This window comes from Pleurodeles waltl, chromosome 8, assembly GCF_031143425.1.
Source record: "Pleurodeles waltl isolate 20211129_DDA chromosome 8, aPleWal1.hap1.20221129, whole genome shotgun sequence".
Taxonomy (NCBI): Eukaryota; Metazoa; Chordata; class Amphibia; order Caudata; family Salamandridae; genus Pleurodeles; species Pleurodeles waltl.
This window is the reverse complement of record NC_090447.1, coordinates 833995892-834023446: the sequence shown is the minus strand read 5'-3', so window position 1 is coordinate 834023446 and position 27555 is coordinate 833995892. Positions and strand designations below refer to the sequence as shown.

Below are 27555 nucleotides of genomic sequence, written 5' to 3'. Positions count from 1 at the left end.
AAGAAACCATTAGCACAATTTGCGTTATGTTTGGAGACAATGCTCATTTTATTTTGGCATGATGAATCCCCTTTCGCTCACTGAAAATCTCCAAATCCCCACTCTCAAACACCTGTTCAATTAGCATCCCCACACAAAAATCTTCTTCCCTATGGAAACGTAGCTAACCTCAACATCAACATCAGACATTACCATGGCCATCCCCGATGGATAAAAGACCATCAGACAAGGACAGCCAACACAGGCCCAGAGACGGAATTGTCATCATCTTCAAGGACACAATAAACTGCAACTCCTCTGCTGACACTGAAACCAGCTTTACACAATGCTTCCCTTCAAGACACATACCATAGACAACTTTACACTGTGCGGCACCCTGGTCTAAAAAACAGCAGGACCCCAAGCCAACTTCGCCAGCAACAATACGGACTTTGTCGCATCACTCGCCAGCAACTTCAGCACCTTAATACTCCTTGGAGACCAAAACGTTCACATAAAGCACTACAACAACCCCAACTCAATCATCCTCCTCAAAAGCCTGGGGTGCCTCAGACTCACAGAGCATGTGTCCGGACCCCCCATGCCTCCACACACTTCCTGGATCCCATGTTCACCTCTGTAAACAACATGATCTATATACCATGACCTGGAATAACCACATCCTCGTCAGTTTCAACATCATGCACCACATAAGACAAACCATCACAGGCCGGGCCGCCTCAGGATAACTAAGTGGATTGCAAGTGGAGCGCAAGCATGGAAACTTCGGACAAAGACATCTTCAAATCCACATAAAAGCCTACCACTAGCAAATCTGGAACACCAAGCGGATGTCCCTAGTAAACCGCTTTGATGCCAGCTCCAACAGCAGCAAAGGAATCTTCTCCATCATCAAAGAATTCACCACACATGCAACCACTGAGATTAACATCACCCCGTCACAGGAACAATGTAACAACCTCTAAAACTTCTTCAGTAGCAAAATTACAGCCATTAATGACCACTTCGACCCCCAACTTGACTGCATCAACCTTGCAGCCAGTCTACCAATTTCCATCAAAAAATGCACCTTGGCAACATAGAACACCATCAAGATTCACACCCATCAGCAAAGCCCTCACACCCATCCTCAATGCACCCATCAAGACAACCACTTTCCCTGAAGACCGGAAGCACGGAACTGTCAATGACCTACTGAAGAAGCCCTAAGCAGACCTAGCCAAGCTCACAAACTACCGGCCAATCTCCCTCCTTACTGCACCCAGCCAGCATCATGAGAAAGGTCATCAGTAGTCTTCTCACAGATTATCTCATCAACAACCAGCTCCTCAACACTACACAGTCAGGATGCAGACTCAACCAGAGCAAGTAGACAGCTCTCTTTGTAACCGCAGACAAAATCCACAGGTTCCTAATAAGAGGAGAAACTGTGTCCCTCATCCTACTGGAGTTCTCAGAAACATTTGACACAGTCTCCCACCCCATAATCAACAGGAAATTACACAAGGCTAGCATTCAGGAACCTGCTCTCCACTGGATCTGCTCATTGCTGATCGGAAAATCTCAGATAGTCAACCTAGCCCCTTACTCTTCAGAAGCCAAGAAACCCAAATGTGACGATTCTCTTCAATTTCTACACGGCCCTCCGGCCATTGTCAACCACACCCACAAGATTAACATCCTTTCCTGAGTCGACGACACACAACTCATACTGTCCCTCTAGGGCAAATCTCCGAACACAAGGAACAAATTCACCACTTGCATGTTCAAAGTGGCCACCTGGATGAAGTCAAACTGCCTCTAACTGAACATCAAGAAGAGAGAAGTGGTGATCTTTAGAAAGGATGCATCATCATTGGGACTCAACCTGGACGCCCACAGACCTAGGACCCACACACCTGCTTACAAGCCAGAAAAGTCTGGATCATCACTGATGACAAGCTAGACATGTCGGCCAGGGTCAATGCCAACACCACATCCTGTTTCCACACACTGATCTGCCCAGAAAGATCTACAAAAGGCTACCAAACAACACCAGAAAGACAATAAACCAATCACTCATCACCAGCAGACTAGACTATGGAAACTCCTTTTATGCAGGCATCACTAAACCTCTCAAAAGAAGACTGCATATCATTCAAAACACATTAGCCAGACTCGTCCTCAACCTCCCATGGAGAACCCACATCACACCACACCTCAAGGAGATACACTGGCTAGAGGTACACTAGCATGCAAAGTTCAAGGTCCTTACCTACAAATACAAAGCACTACATAAAAGTGACCTACCTAAACTTAACAGCTGCATACACTTCCAACAACCATCTAGGAACCTCCCCTCAGCCAGACTCCCACTAGCACACATACCACTCGTTCACAGAAGAAGAACCAGAGGTCGACCCTTCTATTACATCGCCCCTAAAGCATGGAATGTTATACATATCAGATCCTCCTCCTCTCTCCTTAAATTCCACAGGAAGCTGAAGTAGTGTCTCTTCAAATATTTTATCTATCCGGGGCTAGCCTCTCACACCTGCAGAGCTCCAGAATACCCTCACGAATTATAGTGATCATTACAAATGCTTAGCATAACATAACTTCCAAGAAAATATGGGTATGATTCTCGTGGTAATTCTTATGAGATTAATGGTTTCTTGGTTATGCAAGAGAGATTTCAAATAATGCCAAAAAGCAAGGACCTTTCTATGTAAAATTAGGTAGTGCAGGCCAAATATTCTGCTTCAGACTAAAGGCAAATATGCTACAATGCTTTTATAATGATCATATTTTTTTAACATGTTACCTCCATGTGCCGTTCCAGCTCTTTGAGCAATGTTGGGTACTTATCCAGACGCATGAAAGGTTTACTAAGTCCTGTTGTAAGAACAAGTATTCCTGGACTGGTGGCCCCCTTCATCTCCATAAACTCTCCCAGCTCTTCACTGCAGTTTGAAAATGGGGGGAAAGGAGACAAAATTAAATGCACTCATATGGTTAAAGGAATCTGGAATTTACACGCCAAATCATACCCTATCTTTTTCATTACTTTTATTATTTGTTTACAAAACTTTCCTGGCAAGAGGAATTCTACCATTGAAGTTCATGGGAAACTGCTTTCGATTTTTGACATCCAGGTTCTCTTCCTTCTGGAGGCTACCAGAGGTCCAATGTTAAAGTCCCCTTCAACAATCATCCCTTTACATTAGAATCATAGAATAAAGGGCAGAAGAATGGATGAGGACAATGACGAAGTCCTAGACCTCACACCCATCCACCCTCCAACACACACAGGGGTGATTAGTTAAATGGAACCACGGTCTTCTTAGGGACTTCTCTTGTTGTTCCTTGAAACGAGGAGGCTGCAGGACAAATAAGATATGAATAATCTAAGGCAGACATGCAGGACACGAAGAGTAGGAATTATCTCCTAAACTCAGTTCTTTTTTTTAAAAAAGGTCTGGGGTGGTTGGATTTGCTAGGACAGTCTGATGGTAACAGACAAATGTACCACATGACACTTCCTTTAGCACAATTTTCAAAGAAACTGCTGCAATAGGTTAAACAAGGAGCACACAGCGCTCCTAAAATACAGTATATGTAGAGGTAAAGGTGATGCCATTTGTGTAAGCGACATAGCTATTTGAAATATCATATCAGCATAAGAATGCAAAAGATTTTCCTTGTTTTACTTAAGAAGCCAAACATTTTCAGTAGATGTAATTCCGTCCCGCCACCTCCGATACCAGATGTCTTCTGCTACACATATGGCTTTTCAGCCATCTATTATAAACTCAAACATTTAATTCCTTTGAAAGTCCTTTAACGTATCAAATGTATGTATAATGAGATATTCATTTGAATGATACAAGTGTTTTAAACATTTAAGAAAATAAAGTAGGGTAAATCAAAAAAAAAAAAATCAAAATAAGAACTATTAAATACCAGAGAGAATGTGGACCTAACTATGTTGAGCATATGCATTTACGATGATAACATTTCAAAACAGACTGTTTGAACCAAGTTAAGTGCTTTTAAAACATTAGGCAGCAGCTTTCCTAAAAGTTCAATTGGTTCACCAGGTTAGTAGTTTCATGCCGGTAAAGAAAACCGGACAGTTAATACCATAACCCTACAACTGTGGGTACCATACACAAAAGCAATCAACATTTTGTCAATACTACATTCATGCCTTCTTAATGGCAGGCGATGATCTTCAGTTTGACAGAGCATGATACCATGTTAAGGAGGTCACAAATAAAAATAAAAATACTTCTTTAGTTTGGGATGGTGACCAAACAAAAAGAATGTTTTTAATTATTTATACAGTGGTAGACTATTAAAGAGAAACACAGTTCTGACATCTGTAGCATTCTTGGTGACAGAACTTTGCAAGATATATTTTTGATCTCCTTTCCAGGCAATTTGAGGACCTTTGGTTCCACATTACGTTGATAACCCTTACAGGCCTCCAGTTTGAGAGACATGATTAAGCAAATACTGCCTTTTCATTCTGGGAAACTCTGCATCAGTTTCTAAGTACCAGTCGCATGTCCAAGTCTTGTGTTCGTTTTAGGTCAATGGGTATCTTATGCTTTTCATTGGCAAGAACTGATTTTAGAACTCGTCTACAGACAGCTTTTAGCTACCTATTGTCAAAGACCTATTGTGACCAATCACAACTTTACAATGGGCTTTGGGTCAGCCCATTGCTTACCACTGGTTGGCTGTCTTGTCAATTCCAGCTGCTTATTTTCATATTTGGCAGCTTAAATACCTCTTCCTATGTTTGTTACTCCCTTGGACCACACCTTCCTTACTATATTTGTGATTGGCTGACTTTCATCCTCCTGCTGTTTACTTTCAGAGAACTACTTTTTTAATTGCAGCACTCCATGGGAATACATGTGTTCTCTTGCTTTCTCCCTTGAGAGCTGCTTTCCCTGGAAATCCTCCCCTTCCCGTGCTTTGTGCTTTTCGTGTTGCTCCCTCAGCTCACCCATTGCTTTTACAGTGAAACTTATATATATATATATATATATATATATATATATTTAGGTTTGTCTGTTGCTCCCCTCTGCTCTTTCCTCCCTTCTCACTCCCACAATTAAGTATTTTTTTTGGTAGGGTGTGGCAGCTCTAATGTGATATTAAGATGCTCCTTTTTTTAGGTATCTCAAAGACAGCAAACGTGCTGTCTCTTCGAGACATTTTGTTTACATTTTAGTGGGCTACAGCCCAACAATGGCTTACTACTTGTTAGCTATAGAGCTGCTCTCATTTGCTTCCTTTCTATTTGTGGTGGCATGAGTACGTCATGCCATTTCTTGAGTTTGTCCAACCCCTGGAGCAAGGATGAAGTACTTGTGTCCTTCCAATGCTCCCGTTTTGGAACTATTTTTATTGTTTTCAACCACTCCATATAAGTGCCGTGTTTTCAAACCCATCCGTTACTTCTCCAGGCTCTCCCTGGTTTCATCTCAACCCCTCATGCATCACGTCCGTTTCATCTCTCTACAGTAGACAATAAACGACTATTGAAAGTGTTTTAGGTTTTTCACGCAAGGCCCTGCTTTACTGGCAGGTCTGTCCATCTAAATACAGTTAAGTATGAAATAGATAAGATACTAACCCAGTCACAGAAACTACCTGCTTTCTGACTCGTGTGCCACTAACCTGGTGGGCATTTTGAACATGAGCAATTCAAGTTTCCCATGACAGCTTTTCAAGAGTAAAATGAATTCATTGTGATTATTGTAAGTGCTACAAAAAATACTGTAAATATTAAGATGGCCATTACGTAGAATGCATTAAACTCAGTAGAAGCACAACTGGAAGGTATCTGCATGAACTTTGTCCGAGGTACGTCAAAAACAAACAGAATGTAGCAGTTCTGTTGTGCTCTATTGTAGATATTGAGAACGTTAATAAACGTGCAGCACAAGTTGATCTGCAAAACTGTTGCGTTCCTCAGTCGAGCAGATCACCTCTAGAAACAAAGTGCTCTTGAATTATATTACTTATCGAATTAACCAGTGCTAAATGCTAACGGCATAGAATTACTCATCTATCTTTTTATCTGTGCGAACTGCAAATAGTCCACATTAGAAAAGTGTGGTTGGTTAGAAACATACCACACTTGTGGAATCTTCTCTAATTCTTTTTTAACCAGATTTCTATTGCAGCTAAACTGAACGCCTACTATTCTCCAATGGTGGTCTCTTTCGCAAGCTTCAGCCATGGTTTTTTCACACTAGTTTTGTCAACTCTGAAGCTCTGCCCTTTATAAGCCAGACAGTGCTTGAAATAAAAGAGGTACACAGTGCTTGCTGTCTTTTGCTCAGGATGCATGTCTGCTAAAACTTCAGTCCCAGCAAGTTACTTCCAGAAATCCTGCGCCGCTGACTTCAAGGCACAGGACGTTGGTGTTTACAAAATAAACTAGTCATTTGTTATTTATGAACAGCTATTTTCCTTGTGCACTTTGCCAATCTAGGAGCTGCACCAACATTTCATGTACTTCTTCTGTTTTGTCCACATTCATTGCCCTAGTTCAAACTCACTATGGTATGCATTTTAACTTTCCTCTCCAAATGTCAGCCATACTTTGCAAACAGCAGCAATAACACCATTCTTTTAGGATTCCTGCGTCACTGTAATTTATCACTCATCTTGCAATCAGTCTATATGGCTCTCATATTATGCTAAATAGCAGGACAAAATTTGTCTTATTTACATGAGCTGCCATAATAAGTCGACCCACAATTTCTTTTAAGTGCTCCAAACAGGCTAATTGCAGAGTATCCACTCAAGGGGATAACATTAAAGAAAAATAGCTACTAAGGTAATCAGTGAGTTGTTAGTCAATAAAATAGTTTAATAGGCTAAGTGCCTGCTGAGAAGCTTGAAGGTCACAGATTTGAATACCAATATGGATAACTCCAATTTTAGTCCTTTTTTAAAATAACTTTTTAGCTTTTTTTAATAACTTTTCGTCATGCTGCATAGCAGCCACACTGCTCTACAACAAGGCTAAAAGACACTGGCAAAAGCAAATAGCTCTTGCATAAGTGAGACCTATTGGCGTTGCCACTGCTGGTCTATAAATGCTTTGTGCATATTTTTAAAAAATTAACTGCTCCAAGAAAGGCTGCGTATCACAACATGCACAGGAGTATGTCATCACACTCAGACGTCTATTTTTGGCTGATGCTACTCTGTGACAGTAATTGGTATTTCTGTGTACCAACTTTCAAGACTTTTGTGCTTGCATTAAAGTTACACACCAGGCATTTGACACACTTGTAATGTCCTGTTATGGGAGGAAGGACCCAATATGTCATGATGATCTGGGGGTGTACGTCTCCCTGTTGGTATGCACCCCATTTAATCCCATTAGTAACTCTATCTAAAAGATCGTAAGGACACAGTCAAACCCGATATAGAACACTAGGATTGTGTGTTGCGGTTAAGTATGGAAACTCCCAGATGTGTAAAATTACTGAAAACGCAAATGTCTTGGAAGTTGGTAGACAGAAGCGCAAACTGTTGTCACGTTCTAATTGTAACAGAAACAATGTAAATATGTCAACTGTCTCTGTACTTGTACGTGGGGCAAAGAACAAGATGGTAACATTCCAGCATTAGGGCCACATAAGACGCAAGACAGAAGGTGCACCACTGGTTGAACAATGCGTGAAGCACAGCAAACTGAAGATGATACTAAATAGCAAGTGATAGAGGTGATAAAACTTGATTTGAAAGGAGGTAACATTATCTCAGTACTCTCCATATGAGAATATTAATTGGTGGATCGCTTGCAAACAACCTCAAAAGAACTTAATGATGTGGGTGAATTACTCTCAATGTACAGGTGACTCAACGATGTTATGTTATTAAAACTTAGAAGAGTGCAAATGACTCAAGTGCTCCACCAAACCAAAGAAAGACGACCAATCAAAACATCCAGGTCATCAGAAGTTTTTTTTAACGTACCAAAATCTGAACAGGAACAAGGAGAGAGAGCTCGTTCCAGTGGTGGGGAACAAGGACAGAAAAAAGATCAGCTGCCATATCTCGAAGCATGAATATGGTAGGGACATAATTTATCCTTGGATCTAAGATTGCGGTTAGGGCAGTACTGAGTAAGCTTCGCCCATAAGTAAGCCAGGCCCTTGCCAACCATGGATTTGAAAACGAGACAGAGAAGCTTTAACAAGGACCATTTCCTCACAGGTATCCATGAAGAGATTTTTAACGTAGGGACCAATGGGGAACCGAGGGGAGCTTACAGGCCAGAAGCGCAGAAATGTTTTGGACTACCTGCAGTTTGAAAATAAGAGATTCATTAGCAAGTAGCAGTAAGACATTCCTGTAATCAAGGTGACACAAACTTACAAAACCTGTTCTTTCATGGAGAGACTCTCATCGGAATGTGCCTTATCAAACAGCACAATCTTAGCATTGTCTCCACTGAGTTGTAAGCAACTGAGAGACATCCAGGTAGCAGTCTTTCTCTTGCGGTCTGTAAATCTGATTTTAGCATTTTCCGGATCTTGCCCAAAAGAGATAATTAATTGGGTATTCTTTGCATAGTATATTATGTCAAACCCACAGGATTTGTCAATCTGTGCAAGGAGCGCCGTGCAGATATTAAAAAGAGCAGGGCTCAGGGAGGAGCCGTGGGGGGCCTCCTTGTCCTAGAACCAGGTCCAACATTTAAAAGGATCAAGTTAGAGCATAAGGGTCCTGTTTTCCAAAAAAATCTTTCAGCCAGTTTAGGGCCTTACCATGGAAACCTAGATCTCAAACGCTACGGACCAGGATTAAGTGGAAGACAGCATCAAAAGCGGCTGAAAAAGTAAAGTAGAAGCAGCATGACCTAAGTGCCGGCATCTAATAAAAGTCTGATGGAACTGACTGCAGCCACCAATGCGGTTTCCGAGCGATGGAAGACTCTGAAGCCAGACTGAGTGGGGTCCAGTAAGTGGTGATCCTCCAGGTGGGGGGGAGGGTGGGGGGGGGGAGAGTTGTTTGTTTAAGCAACCCTCCAAAACTTTGCCTAAGAGGGGAAGGAGCAAAACAGGCTGATAACTCGCAAGCTCATTAGGATCACATAGGTGTGACCCACATTGATTTCCACTAAAGCTGCAGTTTTGCTATGCCTAATAATAAGTTAAACAGAGGAGTGATAAAAGGCGTTAATAAAATTGACAAAAGGGGGCCACTATGTGAGGGGGCAATGGTCAGAGGAGGAGCCCGATTTAACTTTGTCCAAAAGATCCCACACTTGATCTTGGTAGATGGGTGCAAACCTCCCTAGTAATGCGGTTAATTTGGGGGAGGGGAATTATAGAGAGGTGAAACAGCAACTTCCAGTGAAGTAATGGAAAAGTTGTGGTATATTTTTGTGATCTTCCCCTCAAAGTGGTCAGTAAATAAGTCACACAATGCTTGAGAAGCAGAAATAGCAGATGTGCAGGCTAGAGCTTGGTGAATTCATTAGGCACACTAAATAATTATTTGGCAGGATTGCCAACTCGGTTACTAATCGTATGTAATATACACGCTTCCCTGATCTCCTTATGATAAACCACCAGAGCTAGCTTGTAAGCCTTTTTATCTGAAAAGGATTTCGTGATATACCATGATCTTTCCAATCTTCTACAGGTCGTTTTCTCAAGTCTCAATTCCTTGGAATACCAGGGGTCGGGTGCCTAATAGAAATGGAAGAACCCGATTTAAGGGGGGTAGGGGGATGAGTGTGGCAACATGTGGATGTAACGTGCAATATAGCAGTACTGATTGTATATATGGGTTTGATATTACCATGCTGGGGAATGGCATACAGTCTATGTATATAAAAGATTTGTCAGATGTTATCCAAATACAGACCACCGCCATATGCATTATGGGAATCTTGTTTGTGTCTGGTCTGGTCAATGCTGCCTATAAGAAATGCGCACATTACACTTCTATTGGACACTGTTTACTTTGTTAGATGACATGGCAAATGCTATGTACCCCTAGTGAGTGGACTCTTGTGGTTGAGCTTTTCTCCACTTAGAGTGTTACAAATTAGTGATATTGGATATGCGCACATCCACCACATATATACCTCCACTAACAATGAGAGGCGGTACGAGACAACAATCAGACTAAGCGCTGATATATATATATACTGGGTCAATAGACACCACATTGTGGTTGAACCTTCTCCACCTAGGGTGCTACACTAGCTATGATATGTACACAGAATCAGTGGACAGTGTAGCGTGGTTGAGCTTCTTACAAACTATAATGTCACATATCTTGTTAAGTAAGCAACAGCTATCGTTATCAATGTAGCAAATACCTGAAAAGCTACATTGTGTAAGATGCAGAGAAATTTAGTACAGCAATTTGGTTTAATGTTATTGTTCAGTAATATGCGAAACATAAGCAGATGGTAGGATAAATGATACCTCTTTGGTGAGAAATAGGAAGACAACACAAATGTGCTGAGCGAACGATATATGAGAGACTAGGGATAGAGCACTCAATATACGTATCTGCATTTTGTCATTATAGCAATTAATACTCTAGATCTATGATGATTTACACTCTCAGCAATTTCCATGTTGATTTATTCCAGTGAGAAGTGAATTTAGGTGATGATTTGGAAATTATCACACTCTGCATTGTCCCCATTACTAACATAGCATTATGTAGGTGACCGGAGGTGAGTAAGATCTCTATGATTTATTAGTGACTATCAATGAGACATCTTTTCCATACATAGAACTAAGGGCCCTCTCAGTATTCAATTTGCAGGTCCGTAGACAGATGGCACATATCCTGATGGGTCTTATAAATATAGGTTTGAAACATTGATGAAACACCTTGGATCGCACCGTGAGTGGTTCAATATGGAAATCTGATAAAAGACTGAAGTATTCAGAACAAATCTAAATGATGAGCCAATCTGTGGTATATCAGTGATTGCACACTCTTTTAGCACTGCACCATCAGCAGAATGCCAAATTATATGCAGTGTCGACTGGCCGAATAGGGCAATAGGGCAATCAGACAGTGCTGGATGGGCTGGTCTGACAGACCAGAGTGAGGGCTGGGTTTCTGTTTTTTTAGCAGTTTGCGGGCTGGATTTTTGGCCAAGTGAGACGTTTTTTACAGTTGATTTTTCTGATGTTACAAGGATTTCCTGCAGTAAACACAAATGCACGTAGTCAGCAATACCATGCAAAAAAAACAAAAAAAACACGAGATTGAAGATGTGGGCCACTTTCTTTTTAGCTATCTGATCAGCTAATTGGGGTGGAGAGGGGGCACTTTTATTTTAGTGTCCGGATCTATTTTGTAACCCCCGTCCAACACTGATTATATGTAAAACACTGAATTAGTTTGTCATGCTTCTACAGATTTGCTCATCTCATACTACTAGCAGTCGGCCACCACTTCCAATTAATATCTCAAGCTATATCTGAGCACCCTGACCTGGTCCAAGTGACTGAGATCTCTACATGAATTTCCTTACCGGTTGTTCACTGTATTACAAGGAACTTGACCCACTTTTCCTGAAAATCTGTGCAACACATTTTGCATTGCTCCCCTCATTTTGCGCTGCACTGCCAAACATTCTGCTTGGGCTGTTACAATTACACAGAACTTGATAAGGAACAGACAAGACAAAAATGTAATTACTATGGTGAAATTCTCAATTTCAATTTCAGATTGGAAATTTGCAAAACATTCTTGAAACTTCCCATCAGGCGATGTTGTGTAACTTTTTTCCACCTGAGCATGCAACTCATGGAAAGTCTTGTGAGTTAACAGCGGGAGACTGGTACCCACAGAAAATGTCTCCCCCAGAGACATTTTCTATTGAAATCAATTTCCTGTCAACATATCAGAATATATATATATATATATATATATATATATATATATATATATATATATATATATATATACACATATATACAGGGAGTGCAGAATTATTAGGCAAATGAGTATTTTGACCACATCATCCTCTTTATGCATGTTGTCTTACTCCAAGCTGTATAGGCTCAAAAGCCTACTACCAATTAAGCATATTAGGTGATGTGCATCTCTGTAATGAGAAGGGGTGTGGTCTAATGACATCAACACCCTATATCAGGTGTGCATAATTATTAGGCAACTTCCTTTCCTTTGGCAAAATGGGTCAAAAGAAGGACTTGACAGGCTCAGAAAAGTCAAAAATAGTGAGATATCTTGCAGAGGGATGCAGCACTCTTAAAATTGCAAAGCTTCTGAAGCGTGATCATCGAACAATCAAGCGTTTCATTCAAAATAGTCAACAGGGTCGCAAGAAGCGTGTGGAAAAACCAAGGCGCAAAATAACTGCCCATGAACTGAGAAAAGTCAAGCGTGCAGCTGCCACGATGCCACTTGCCACCAGTTTGGCCATATTTCAGAGCTGCAACATCACTGGAGTGCCCAAAAGCACAAGGTGTGCAATACTCAGAGACATGGCCAAGGTAAGAAAGGCTGAAAGACTACCACCACTGAACAAGACACACAAGCTGAAACGTCAAGACTGGGCCAAGAAATATCTCAAGACTGATTTTTCTAAGGTTTTATGGACTGATGAAATGAGAGTGAGTCTTGATGGGCCAGATGGATGGGCCCGTGGCTGGATTGGTAAAGGGCAGAGAGCTCCAGTCTGACTCAAACGCCAGCAAGGTGGAGGTGGAGTACTGGTTTGGGCTGGTATCATCAAAGATGAGCTTGTGGGGCCTTTTCGGGTTGAGGATGGAGTCAAGCTCAACTCCCAGTCCTACTGCCAGTTCCTGGAAGACACCTTCTTCAAGCAGTGGTACAGGAAGAAGTCTGCATCCTTCAAGAAAAACATGATTTTCATGCAGGACAATGCTCCATCACACGCGTCCAAGTACTCCACAGCGTGGCTGGCAAGAAAGGGTATAAAAGAAGGAAATCTAATGACATGGCCTCCTTGTTCACCTGATCTGAACCCCATTGAGAACCTGTGGTCCATCATCAAATGTGAGATTTACAAGGAGGGAAAACAGTACACCTCTCTGAACAGTGTCTGTGAGGCTGTGGTTGCTGCTGCACGCAATGTTGATGGTGAACAGATCAAAACACTGACAGAATCCATGGATGGCAGGCTTTTGAGTGTCCTTGCAAAGAAAGGTGGCTATATTGGTCACTGATTTGTTTTTGTTTTTGAATGTCAGAAATGTATATTTGTGAATGTTGAGATGTTATATTGGTTTCACTGGTAATAATAAATAATTGAAAGGGGTATATATTTTTTTTTGTTAAGTTGCCTAATAATTATGCACAGTAATAGTCACCTGCACACACAGATATCCCCCTAACATAGCTAAAACTAAAAACAAACTAAAAACTACTTCCAAAAATATTCAGCTTTGATATTAATGAGTTTTTTGGGTTCATTGAGAACATGGTTGTTGTTCAATAATAAAATGAATCCTCAAAAATACAACTTGCCTAATAATTCTGCACTCCCTATATATATATATATATATATATATATATATATATATATATATATATATATATATATCCATGACGTGTTTCAGCAGATTGCCTTTCTCAAATGCCGGTAAAGTGCCCAGAACCATTTGGGTATTTAACTGTGCTAAAGGAAAGTTATAACTGGGACTAAGCAACATCTAAAAGTACATAGGATCATGGCGGCTCTGGTAGCTGGTGACTCATGGAGACTTTTTAGTCCTTTTTTACTTACGAGTATCATGAAATAACAATGAAGGAAAACTATTTAAAGCACCTGTGAGTAAATGTCTATTTCTTCACCAGCATTTGAGAAAGGCAATCTGCTGAAACACGTCATGCTGGGTGTAAAGAATGTGGCTGAGAATCCGGAGAGTGTTCCTTTTTGGCTCTGAAGTGGAGCCTGTTTGGTTGCTATATTTTACGTGCATGCCTCTTGCACGAAGGAAGCACCCATCCCGAAAGTTTTCGCCAATATTGGTGGCATTTATGAAAGGATTGAATTGTTATTGCCAGAACTGCCGTAGCCCTTGAAACTCCTAAATGCCTGCTGTTTTTTCAGGACATGACTACATGTTTTTGCACCAGTCACCAGACTACCGGTTTCAGGTATGGAGAGACATAAAACGTGGGCAAGAGACACCTGGATGAAAAGGCTCAGCTGATTTATTATGCTAAGAGACATTTGCTTGCTTTAATAAGAACAGGAAAGATGAAAGATTACAGCTAAATGCACACCAGTTATAATGTGAACAGCTATGTGCCCAGAACCATTTGGGTATTTAACTCTACTAAAGAAAAGTTATAGCTTGGACTAAGCAACATCTAAAAGTACATGGGATCATGGCGGCACAGCTAGCTGTGTGATTTATGGAGACTTTGTAGTCCTTTTTTTTTTTTACTTACGAGTATCATGAAATAACAATGAAGGAAAACTATTTAAAGCACCTGGGAGTAAATGTCTATTTCGGTGTAATGAATGTGGCTGAGAATCCGGAGAGTGCTCCTTTTTGGCTCTGAAGTGGAGTCTGTTTGGTTGATATATATATATATATATATATTTTAATTTAAATACACACTGTGTGTGCTTAGGTGAATAAAGTGACATAACCTACTGTAAAATCACATTTCACTACAAAAGTAAAACTTCAGGAATTTGATATGTTTGGCAAGAAAATGTTGTGCAATTATGCACTCCACGCACATTGAGCCACACAACACCCCAGATATATATATATATATATATTTAATCTATCAGCTTTTAAAAAATCAAATACACTTTCAAATTAGGTTGGTGATCACAGTGCAACGGCATCATAGCATGCGGTGTAATGTACAAGAATTCATATTCATTGGTTGAAGTGCACAGCCTAGAGTCAATGTTATAAGAGGTGGTTTAAATGGTATTATCCATGAGTAACAATGCCACTTCAGGTTATTCTGTAAGAATGGGACACATTTGTATTACCCAGCATGCTGCATCAATTCAGCATATTTTTAAGTCCAAATACCACACATGTCACATCTATGTGACCATCATGGGGAATCACAGGGGCTTATTTAGCCCCCAGCATGCGGTCCGCAGAGCTGTCAGGCACCGGAGGCCCCAGCTCTGCCCACCCCTTAGATGTTTGCCCATCCTTTTTAAAGTTACCGCTTGTTTGCTGAATTACTTGTGACAAAAGTGCTACAGTCAAACAGCAGTAGGAACACTTTCATCATTCATTAATGCCAGACATGCCATCATGTAATGAAGGACCGCCCTGTATTATTTTTTATTTTTCTGTAATACACTCTCAGTATTCTTCTGTTCTTCACAAGCAAATCCCAGCTTTGGGTGTTTTTTTCTAAAAATCTAAAAAAATAAGACACCCTAATGCATAGTAAAACGCCATTGGGGGAGGTGGAGGTGGTACAACTGGTGCAGTTCCGGATCCAACATGGAACCTTGGGTGCCCCTCAGAGCCGAGGTAAAAGCCGCGGGCGCAAAACCCAAAGGGGCCCCTTCCCACTCCACTGGGCCCAAAGGCACGCCAGCAGTGTCAGACTGCCCAAAAATGGCCACATAGAACTCTAAGCTGGGCAAAGGTCGCTCCGGCTCCCTGAAACTGAGGGAGGCGTGAAGTCGGCCCACACACAGGTTCGGCAAAGGGAAGCCTAAATGGACAACACTCCCGCTCCCTCAGCGGCCGACGGACATGTTGAAGAACGTTTCGCCTTCTTCGACTTCTTCTTATGCCTCGATTCACCCATCATCCCGAGGACTTGGAATGAGATGACAAAGAGGGGGACTCTGCGGCTGAGCGAGACTTTCCTCTCGACAGAGACCGTGACTTGCGCAGAGTCGAACGTTGGGCTGCCATCAGCTTCAGGGACCACTTCCTCAAAGTGTTCGGATGCATGGCCTGACACTCAGAGCACGACTATGGGTTGTGGCCACGCTTTAGGAACCAAAGGCACATGAGGGGTGGATTCGTCACAGACATCCCCCGATGACAGAATCTGCAGGGCTTGAAACTGGTCTTCCTCGAAGACATCCCTCAATGCACAAGGAGTTGAACGACTCAAAAAAACGCAACAAAAAGTAAAAAAAGACCAGTCAAAAAACGACTGAGGGCTAGCTCTTTCTTCGAATCAGTGCTGGCTAGGGGGACAGAAAGAAATTATGTCAGCATGCCAGAGTGGCGCCTCTATAGGACCTACAACGTCATATCCAGCACGGACGACAAGCCGATCAATGCCACCAAATGGTGACTGACCCCTGGGAGAAATTGTAATGTAAGGAATGTGCAACTAGATATCTCTATCAGATTTTAGCAATACATGAAAAACTGGACATGTTTTTGTAGAAATGCAATGATCTTGGGAAAATGGCAAAAGATGGACACGTTCTGGCAATGGAGAGAACTGGCATGTGTACGCTGCTGTAGACTTTAGTTTCACTGTTATTATACAGTGGGTTTCTTTGCAGTGAGGCAAGCTTCTATGAACCAATGTGCGTCATTAAATGCACAGGACCCTGTGGTGATGGTTCTCCTGCGAAGGCCAACTTGCTATTATTGAGCACAGGGCAGAGTGCACTCTTGCCAGCCTGTGTGGCTCTATTCAAGAGTTGTATCTAAAACATAATAAGGTTGAGCACCCCTGTGCTGACATATATTTAACAAAGCTCTACTACCTAGACCCTCTCAAAGCAAAGAAACCACCCTTGCTTGCTTTCACCCACACCCAGACCTCCTGCCACAGTCCTCTACCTCTTCTCTTATGTTGCATGGCCTCTTGAAGTTCTTCAACGTTATTTGAAAGCAACATTTTGGTGCTAAGCACAGATACATTTAATGTGTCTCCTGCTGGATAATAATGCACTATTCCAGCTCTTCCTCTGTTTCTCAAAGAACTCAAGGTCCAGTAAAATATCTGAAAAGTGTCCGAAAAGCAACATGCTGGCAGTCTGCAAATAATGAATAAACATTAGTGTGTCTGTAAGGAAACACCTTTCTTTTGCATGCCCCACATTGTTGGACTGATGCAGCTGGTTTTTCGACTCAAAGTGCACCTAGACCTGCTAACTAGACCTCAATGCCAGTGTTGTAATCCAATACAACCATATACAAATTGTATGTCGAACTGGATACACCCAATTGGCAAGGTCTGACTTATAAGTCCCTAGTAGATGTTACCCAGGGTACCTACAGCATGTAAGACAGTGTCTAAATCTGGGCTGCAGCACTGTTTGTGCCACCCTTTGTATGACAAGTTACAAAATGTTACTCCCAGTCTGGAAATGAAGACTGGAAGGACTGCATTTTCACTGCCAAATCGACTTTGCCTTTAAACCAATGGCCAGGCCATCCTATCCCTGAACATTGCATGTAAGTCTCCCCTAAGAAAAGGCCTGGAGACTCCTATGGGAGGGAGCTATATTTGGTTAAGTAAGACATATGTTTTACATTATGTATCATCAGCAACACTTCCAAATTGTTGTTTTGCTGTGGGTGAAGTTAGTAGTCCCATTGGCTAATACAGAGATACCTGGTGGCATCCCAACCCAGGTAACTTTTGACTGGGACTACCAAACTGGGTCATGTAAGGTATCAAATTAATCGTGACATTAAACGTGACCCGATACCCAGGTGGAAATTAATGTTACTATTAAGGGTACGCAACTTTTAGAAAGTTGCCACTCCGTACTCTGCTCACCAAGCAACCTCACAAAGGCATACATACACACACACACACACACACAGACAGCTTTCAGAACGCCTGGGGAGATGTGTGAACTACTCCCATGCTCAGGAACAAAGGCAGTGTTGCAGCAGTGAGGTGTCACCAAGAAGCTAACTTAAACATATTTCACTGTGTGACGAGGGGTAGTGGCCTTGTGTCGACAACTACCAATGCCCACCCACAAATAAATAAAAAAGTGTCCTAAGGGCTGCTGTCAATGTCCTGGGGTGCTTTCACACTGCTTAATGGATATCAGCTGTTCACAGCCTCCAAAAGGCATTTGAAAACCTACCCAGTGCTGTGGTTCCCAGTTCCTCTTCCCTGCCACCGTGTGATATTGGCTTCTCAACGAGTGATCATGTGAAAAGAGCAGATATTTTGTGGCACACAGTGGCAACAAGTGAGTTGGCAAGTCTGCCTCCACCACGCTGCAGGGGATCTGAGAGCGGGAGTGGTCACTGTGCTTAGCAGCTGTAAACTGGTTACAAACACAGCACGCACCAGTGACCATTTCAGGAGCTGGATTCAGGCAATGCAATGCTGGGTGGACAGATCAAGACTGTTCTTCGGGCCAATGCACATTATTTAAGGTAGCTCAAAGAAGCCAGCACGAGATGTCAACGCACGAGAGGGTCTGGGGGTTGGAAGAGGTGTTGATAGGGAACAAATGGGTAAAAGGAGCAATGGAGGAGAGAGTGAGGAGAAGCAACAAGAAGTGAGAGGATGAAACAAATAGAGGCAAGTCCTGGAGGAGTGAAAAAGCAGTACAGAGGAGAGCCTGGCATCCCTCACTTCTGATGCCATCAACCACATCTGCCAAGTTCCATAAGGATCTCTCAGCCACACTCTCTTAAACACCTAGATGATGCTACTTGCAAGCACCATCCACACCCACGGAATCAACAACATATCCTATGCTGATGACACCCAGCTCATACTCTCCCTCTCTGACAAGACGACAAACACCTGAACCAAGTTTTCTGCTAGCATGATCGAAGTCACCAGATAGAGGAAAACTAACTGCCTCATTTGCTTAACACAGACAAGACGGAAGCATTATCTTAAGCAAAGACACCTTGCCCTGGGACTTGGCCTGGCGGTCTGCTGAACTCCGGACTAACACCTTCCAGCAACCTACACAAAGAACCTTGCAACATTAATCAACAACCACTCACCATGACTGGCCAAGTGAACGCAGTCTCAGTCTCCTGCTTCCACACACTCAAGATACTCAAAAAGATCTCCAAATGGCTCTCCACCAACACTCACAGAACCACCACAAAAGTCTCAACACCAGCAAGCTGGACTACGGAAACACTCCCTATTCCGGAATCAACACTCAGCTGACTGGAAGACTCTTAACCATACAAAACTCAGTAGCTAGGGTCATCCTCAACCTCGCACCCCATACATACAAGAGCTCCTCTGCTCCCAATCCACAAAAGTGCACTCTTGAAACTCCTCATGCACACAAAGAAAAAGCTTTACACTACGCTGGCACAACGTACCTCAGCAACCTCAAACTTCCACAGACCTACCAGACACCTCCGCCCAGCCGAACTTCTAATTGCATACACATCGTGCAACACAGAATCAGATACACTGTTGTGCCTTCTAAGACCTTGCTTTTAAAGCCTGAACAACCTGAACCTGAACATTGCGCCTCCTCCTTCAGTAATTCAATTCCACAAGAAACTTAAGATCTTGCTCTTCATCTAGCCCCATCCTGGCTCGGTCCATAAGGCTCCTCTCCTGGTTCAACACCAGGATAACCTACCAGGTGAGTTATGCGCTATACAAATACACATCACATACTAGAGCAAAAAGGAGCAGGCAGCAGGGACGGGTTTGGGGGAAGGAAGCAGCACAAGAAAGTGAGTGCTAGAAGACACATGCGCTATATAACAGAGTGCTTAAAAACAAAAAAGTAGTTCCATATACGTTAACAGTGGAAAGATACAAGTCATTCTACTAAAAGGATGGTAAAGGTTTCCTTAGGCCTCTTGGGAGGCAATATGGGAACAGAAGTGCCTGGTGGTGGGACTTGCTCAAAGACAAGTCTTTGTTTTTTAGGTAAAGTCTTATCAGGGGGAGATCTTTCCAGTACATGAGTGGATTATCCGCCTCTGGTGTTCGTCCACTTCCTACTGTAGCGTCTTGAGAAGAGGTCATTCCTAGACATCAACAGCAGAGGGTTTTGGCACTGAAGCTGGCTTCTTTGGTGCCAAAGATGGTTTTGATGGCAGAACTGCCTTTGATAGTTTGGCACAGACCAAGGCCCTTTGGCTTGGGGCCAGTCAAGCATAGAGTCCCCTGGGTGGGCCTTTTTTTGGCTCCGGAGCCTTGGCTCAAGTGTTGAGCAGTGCTCACTCAGTTGCCCATTCACTGGTGGCAGCAGCTTTGGGACAGGGCTTGACAACCGTCCCCCAAAAGAGGTGGTACTCAGCTCCGGTGTGGGGCCCTTTTGGAGGGGCTGGGCATTGAAAATACTCACATGCCGTGTGGTTGTCAAGAATGGACCAGAGCTGGCTGAAATGGAGGGAACATCCTCTGGCACTTGTTCTTGCTTCAAAAGCTCCTCCTCACCAAAGTCAGAGACAAACACTGGCCTGGGCTGGTGTGCCAGAAGGTCGGGCAGCCTCATCAAGTTATTCCTCCCCTTCTTCAGGGCCAAGGGGGTTGGTTTCACTGAAAATATCTGGCATTTCTGAAAAGGATTGCACCATCCTGCTGTGGGACCACCGTCAGCCTTTGAGCTGGCATAGCCATCTTAATGTAGAACGCTGAGCAACAGTCGAAGATGTTCTCGTTGTGATCCTACGAGAGGCAAAGATTGATGACGGTGTATAGATGGGTACATAAAGAGTCATCACTGGCATACCTAGAAAGGTGTCCATTCAATTACCTTTGGCGCATCTTCATTCTCTAAAGTGTAGCCCGGAGTGCACTGTGGGTCGAGAGGCCCAGACTCTTGATGGTGATGGACTGGAGGAATGGAACTGCCACCATCAGCAGAGAACACAAAGACGTCTGCTTACAAAAGGGTGGAAGGCAAAAGAACTTTCTAGGCCACAACGAGAACCCAGGAACTCGTCGAAATCAGGAGCGCGTTGAATCACATCCAAACTCAATGGCAGAGAAATACAATTCAACAATGGAGTTGGTGCCAATGTGCATCTAAGACGAGAGGAGTCCGAGACCTCATGACTTGAGAAACTTCTTTGAAGATAAACAAGTTGCAATCATCCCAGCCCAACGCTGGATGGCAGAAGTATGCAGAGTACAGGTGTTTATAGCCACACATGCTATGAACACACACCTCTGCAACACTCCAAAGACGACAAATAAATCCCATTATATAGAAGGAAATTAGGTAAAGATGGGTCTATCCATCTGCAAAGTCCTCAAATTTAGGAAAAGGAATTCTTGGGTCAGTACAGACAATAGAGAAAACTGAAAAAAGAGATTGGTGAATTGTTTGAATTAATCTTAGCCATTTATACTTACTCTGGCCTAGAGCAAATACTCATGATTAAGACTAATTCAAGCAATCTACCCATTGCGTTTTTGTTTTCCTCAATAAGACACCCTACGTGTGGTGAGTATATCCAGATGTGGGTCCCTTGCTCACTGTGCCACAGGACTGAAGTTCACCCTACTCACAAGCCCAAACAGGCATGAACAAGACTGGGGTGGTTTGTGCCCCCGCTAAGAAGGGGCCCTGACAGTTCGGACTATATTGTTCCTATTAGAGCAGGACCAAGACCGATTTGCACATGGCTGGTTCTGGTCTGATGTGATATTATGGGGTGGGGGAGGGGGGGTGGGATGGGCCGATGTGTGGTCCATAGTAATCACCAGTGGCTGAGATTAAGTCAAACAATCCATCTATCACTTTTTACTTTTCCTCATTACAGTCAATAAGGCACATAAGAGCATGATAATGGACAGCAATTAGTAGCTTGGAAATATTCATTGCAAGTGCACAAACTGTCAGATGAATTAAAATGTCTGAAATAACTTAAAAAATGAAAGAAGCATTTTCCAAAGATAGGATTTGGAAGTATTTTTTTTTATGAATCTCTGATACATCCCCTAGATATCATTCTTTACACTGCTATCTATCACATTCTGACCATTCACAAAGGTATTGTTTAGCCACCATTTTTTTTCACTCAGCCTGATTTACATCTTCCTGCAAACCCAAACGCTCCGCCCCCCTAAAGTCATGTTCTTGTTGCCTTCTTATTCATTTACTTGAACAACCAGTTTTGTTCTGCGTTATTTACACAGTGTACTTTCTTTGCAATGCACACTATGCCAGCTACCAAGATCTTAGTACAGGCAATGACTTTGAAAACGTCCCTTGGTTAAAGGTTTGTGATTACAAGAATACCTAGCTTGCTACGTTCGGTTTTAGTTTGCATAGCTAGTTTTGTATGGCCGGAAAAGATCATTAAGAAAGAGATGTGGTTCGGGAGTTCCACTAGAACTGTACGTTACACAGAGGTCTGAAGACTCGAGAACAGCACACATGAGAGCTTTTCAAAGAATCAGCTATGAGAGTGGAGAACATAGCAGGGACCACTGATCTCTGGAGCTAGAGGTCTGAAGTGAACACAGGAGCCCTTACGCTGACCCATCGCTGTTGCACATGAAATGCCCAGCATAAAGGTCATTGCTGTCAATGGAAAACAAAAACTATGGGCACTCGCGAAACTACCCATCTAACAGTTGAATTCACACGGGGTTTATGTTCATCGCGAGTATGAGATGTTCTTATATAAGGCTTGGGCTTTTCCGTTTTGAATATACAGCAGAAGAAACCACGGTGCTTGCACATGCCAGTCTAAAGTGGCAAACTTCTGACCTCACTGTCCGAAACCTTTTAACTTCCGACAGGGGAGAGACTGCCCCCGCGCCTTGGAATGACGTTCGTTCCTGTCAACACATCGAAACCCAATCGTAATCTTGGGTATGGAAACTAACCAGGCAAGGGAACGCCTGCCGAATAAAAGAATCATGGTTCGTGACTGGCAGAAAATAAATACCTGCTAGATTCTGCTCCTGAAATGGGCAGCACCACCTATCAGATTTTCAAATTGAAAACCAGGATTCTTTTTTCCATTCTTCGCGACCATCAGTACCTTGTGATACCCTTCCAAAGCAGTGCAGTTATTGCATAATTCAAGAGAGGTTTGGGGAAGAGTAGTCACATTTTGGGATTTGGCGGATTTCAAAATGACTCGAAAGAATCAGCTCAAAGTGTATATAACTCTGTTGTGATAAGTAAACATTCTCTAAGGTGCATTGAATTTAGACATTCCTGGCCAGGCATTTTAGGGACTGATTAATTGTACATCATCGCTTTAATAATACTTGTTTGATTTTATGCGTAACAGTCAAATCGAAATTGCGTCTCAATAATGCATTTTTCGTTTACCTCGCCGTTTAGTATCCCCTTCACATTGTTCTTCATGACGATTAGAAAAAAATCAAAATAGATCCAAGTTGTTTCAAGGATGCATAGCACATAACGATGAAACGCACCTTTTTACATTCTGCTGTAGGGAAAGCAATCAGATCAAACAGCAGAGTTCTGATTGAGTAAACACGGATTACCAGACTGTTTACATTTTAACTAACACGTGAATTAAAATATAGGCATCAGAAGCCAGATGACGGACAAGAGTGGCCTTCAGCCCCGGTGCGAGCCTTGCATCACTTCTGCTTTTTTATTCAGAAATGGATTGACGTAAGTCAACAGAACAATGCTGCTGCGCCACAGCTGCTAGGACAGCCACAAAGGGCCCTTCATGGCAGTTAATTTCTACTCTGCGCTCAAAGTACGGCCTTGTACATCCCCTCTGTGGTCGAAGAGATGCCACCGTGGACCGCAGGGCGGTGAACAAAAGGCGCACACAAAAGGAGACCCATCATTTATCTAGGCTCCGAATACCTATTAGTCTTCAGTGGGAGAAAAAAGTATGTTTGTTTCTATTCCAGAAAGCAGTCATTAACAGCAGTTTGTCACAGAGGCGTAATATGCAAAATAATATATTACAAACAAAAGCAAGCCATCCTAACATTTAACGGCTGGTCCTTCCTATGTGTGTAAAAATGGTGTGTGAAGGTTTGTGCAATTTGGCGTTTAAGATAAAAGAAAACAGACATAAAAAGACTCAGAGACCTACCAAAGCGTACTCACCAAAAACACAGAGGATGTCAAATGAAATCAGAAGTGAATCTCTTTCGTGAATAGAAGTTGGTGCTTAGCTCGAACCTGTGCGCTGAGGGGTAATCACCAAAACTCAAAGCACCGGGCAATAAAACAATAACGTACTTTTTTTCAGTAGTGCTTTAAGTCGCGCCTCTGCCGTGTTAAAGCACTGTAAATAACAGCTTTTACTATAACCCGCGTCAACGGCACTCAAAGATACATCACTTAGCACGAGAAAAAGCGAATGCTTTTGACCTTCGTGAGGGCTAAACAGATCAGGCTATCTCCAAGAGCCACGAGTCCTGAAGTGCTGCTTCTGAAGAGGAAGATAACTTACTCTTTCGAAGGAGGCCTCTCTTTATAATAGATGGAACAGGAACTCTCACTGCTGAGGGGTCTTATGACGCCGCACAGACATCGCATGTTGGCAAACAACGAGGACGAGCAGCCTCCACTCAGGACCGAGACAGCGCCGTCTTCGTCCAACGGGGCCCAAGTGCACTCTATTCTGGTGCTCAAGAGACTGCAGCCTTCGATCAAGGCACCCCGAGCTGTTCTCTGTACACCAGTGCTGCGAACGGCCCCCGACACTGAAGACACTGCAGCCTCCACTCAGGGGCGAAGAGCCCGCTCTTGTCCGACAGGACTGGACAGCTCTTGGCACTATAGAGACTGCAGCCTCCACTCAGGAGCGAAAGCAGCCCACTCGTTATCCGGGAGTGCCGCGGAGAGTCAGCTCCTGGCACCGAAGATACTGCAGCCTCCACGGAGGAGAGAAACCTGCCGCTCTTCTTCCGGCAGTGCTGAGGAGACCGAGCTCCTGGCGCGGAGGAGGCCGCTGCCGGTGTGACATCACTGTGCCCACGGGCTGGCCTGGGACAGGCAGACTGGAGGCGGTACAAAGGCTTCTGTGAGTCAAACCCATCTTCAATCTATGCTCCACTTGCTTTGAGCAAACGTTGTGTTTAGGCTCCAGAGACTTATCATAACAGCTATTAAGCGGCCGGTGTACACTGTAAACACAGCTTGCACGTACTCTAACATTTCCTTCTAGCGATGCAAGCGTGGCGTTGAACGCTATGGTGTACGCCTGTGAACCGTATGAACTGTTAGGATAAGAGCACCGTACAGAGATCACAAACTTCCGGATTCGCGGATAGACAACTGATTACAGATGTTAACACTTCCAGAGCAATTTTGATCAATTTGAACTCCAAAACAACCAATACATTTGTCCAATTAACTTGCTATATTATTGAGACCGTTCCCTACAAATTCTCAAGCAATAACCGTCAAGCCATCATGTTCTCATCTGTCATATATTACAAGAGTAACCTTTCCTATAATCATACATGCCTCTGTGAATGGGTTGAACGCCCATCCCACTGTTAGTAGAAGAGCACAGTAGGCAGAGTTCATTCCATTTGTACTATTTGTATATGATAATTTCATGAATATTCCCATTTTAGACGTTTTCAGGCAAATTCGTGAATGCATGAAGGTCTTCACTGCCCAATGATTAAAATGCTTACAATGTGATGAGTATGGATGATGGTAGAGTTTTAGTAGTGTGGTAACGTTACGGTCTAGATATGCTGCATTGGTTTAGATGTCGGTTCACCTACATCAAAAAAACAATTATTGTTTTATTAGAATTACCCCACCATAGATTGTTGACATTATTTCAGAACATAAACACCAGGTTATATATTCCAAAGCATTACATTTACAAAGTATTTTGATTATTCCCTAAAATATAGGACTTATTCTATCAATTTATAGAGAGCTAAATACACAAATGAGGTATTTTACAGACAGACATTTAGTGAAGAAAGCAACTTAGACATGGCATAGATACATCTTCCTTTTGTGACTGATAAAGTCGTCTAAGGCTACTACCAAATGCCGACTCCATAAAGCCTGTTAGGGCATAGCAGGTCACCTTGGCTCACTACAGCCTTAAAGGAGGATGCCCCTGTATTCCTATGCCGCCTGCAAGGAAACGTGTCTGTAGTTACATTAGCACAAGATTGCTGGTGTGCGTGCATGGATACAAAACGGGGCAAAACCTCAGTTCCTTGTTACGGAGAAGAAAGAGCTCTGAATTTCCTTAGACATTTCATATTGCAACTCTGTGAGGATTTGATTTAGCCTCACTTTCACATGTCATCAACCTAGCTTCCTGTGATTTTTAATGAAATGGGAAGCAAGTCTTCCAAAATGGATTTTTTGTCTTAATAAAATGTCGGTTTTACTTTACTATATATTCCCAGTATTTACATGTTCTAATAATCCCACCACTTTTCTCATTACATCAATTAAGCAATAGCTTCCAGCTATCGTGGGAATTCGAATCCAAGTCCAGTCCGAGAAGGGCCTTCAATCTGCACTAAGTTTAATGGTCGTTAATTAACTATCAACATTTAGGGCCTCATTATGACCCTGGCGGCCTCACGGTTGCAGTCGGACCGCCGTCAAAGTAGTCTGATGGCAACTTTACAGCTGTAGCGAAAGCACCACGTCAGACCGCCATTTTTCAGTGGGTGTTACCAATCGGCCAGGGCAGCGCTGCCCTGGGGTTTACGACCCCTTTCTCCGCTGGTGTTTACATGACAGTTTCACCGCCATGTAAAGGATGGCTGAGACAGGGTGCCGGGAGCCCGGGAGGGAAGGGGGGGGGGGCTGCACTGCCCATGCACTTGGCATGGGCAATGTTGGGCATCCCCTGGCCAGCCCTGTCGCGCAAATCACTGTCTGCTTTGCAGTGGTTTTCAGGATGGGTGCGAAGCACAACAGCATTGCCGCCGGCTCCATTATGAGCCAGCGTCAATGTTGTTGTGCATTTCCTGCTGGCCCAGCAGGAACAACATAATAGGGCAGCGGGAAGGAGACCACAATGGCAATCTCCTGACCTGTAGAAGTTTGGCAGGTGGCCTTTTCTGCCCACCAAAACCCTAATGAGGGCCTTAGTCACGATTGGTTACTGGTCAAGTTATACTTAACAACACAGGAGGTAACAGTCAGTGTAACCTTGCTGTACAGAAACACTGAACCAATTGTTAGCCTAGCAGCAGAGAGAGGCAGCTATCAAATAAATATTCCTGCAACACGTACTTTGAATTCTTTATAGTTGGAGACAGAATTATTGCACAGGACAAGATCAGTATGGACATCTTTGATATAATATGTTGGAAACATTCTTGAGTATCTGGGCACCAGAGTGATCACATATTTTATAATACCAGCCGTCACCACTCAAGTTCAATGTCTAACATGTTTAATATACTTGGCCACCTTCCCGAGGTTAAAAAATTACCTGGGAAGTTTCGCTGAAAGTCGTTAACTCATTGCAATAAACGCTCAAGATTCCACTTGAAAGACTTATAGCGACAAAGCCTCTGCAAGACATTGTAATCTGAACAAAATGCAGCCATCTCAAAGGGACTGTAATGATCCAATACTGGTTTTTGTGTTAAGAGACTACCATCCTATCTAATTTTACCATAAGATCACAATCAAAGCTAGCCAATACCAGAGGTTTTTAAGAAAGGCTGCATACAGTACACCAAGTC

General features: G+C 42.9%; 1 protein-coding gene across 4 annotated transcripts in view; it reads right to left on the bottom strand.

The window, feature by feature from the left end:
- ARHGEF7 (Rho guanine nucleotide exchange factor 7) overlaps nt 1–27555 on the bottom strand; it is an 832785-nt gene that overhangs the window by 489741 nt on the left and 315489 nt on the right. For all 4 annotated transcript variants that reach the window (XM_069205130.1, XM_069205127.1, XM_069205128.1 and 1 more), the window contains one exon: nt 2804–2942. In XM_069205130.1, the coding sequence (XP_069061231.1) occupies nt 2804–2942 (139 nt within the window). The remainder of the gene's footprint in view (nt 1–2803; nt 2943–27555) is intronic.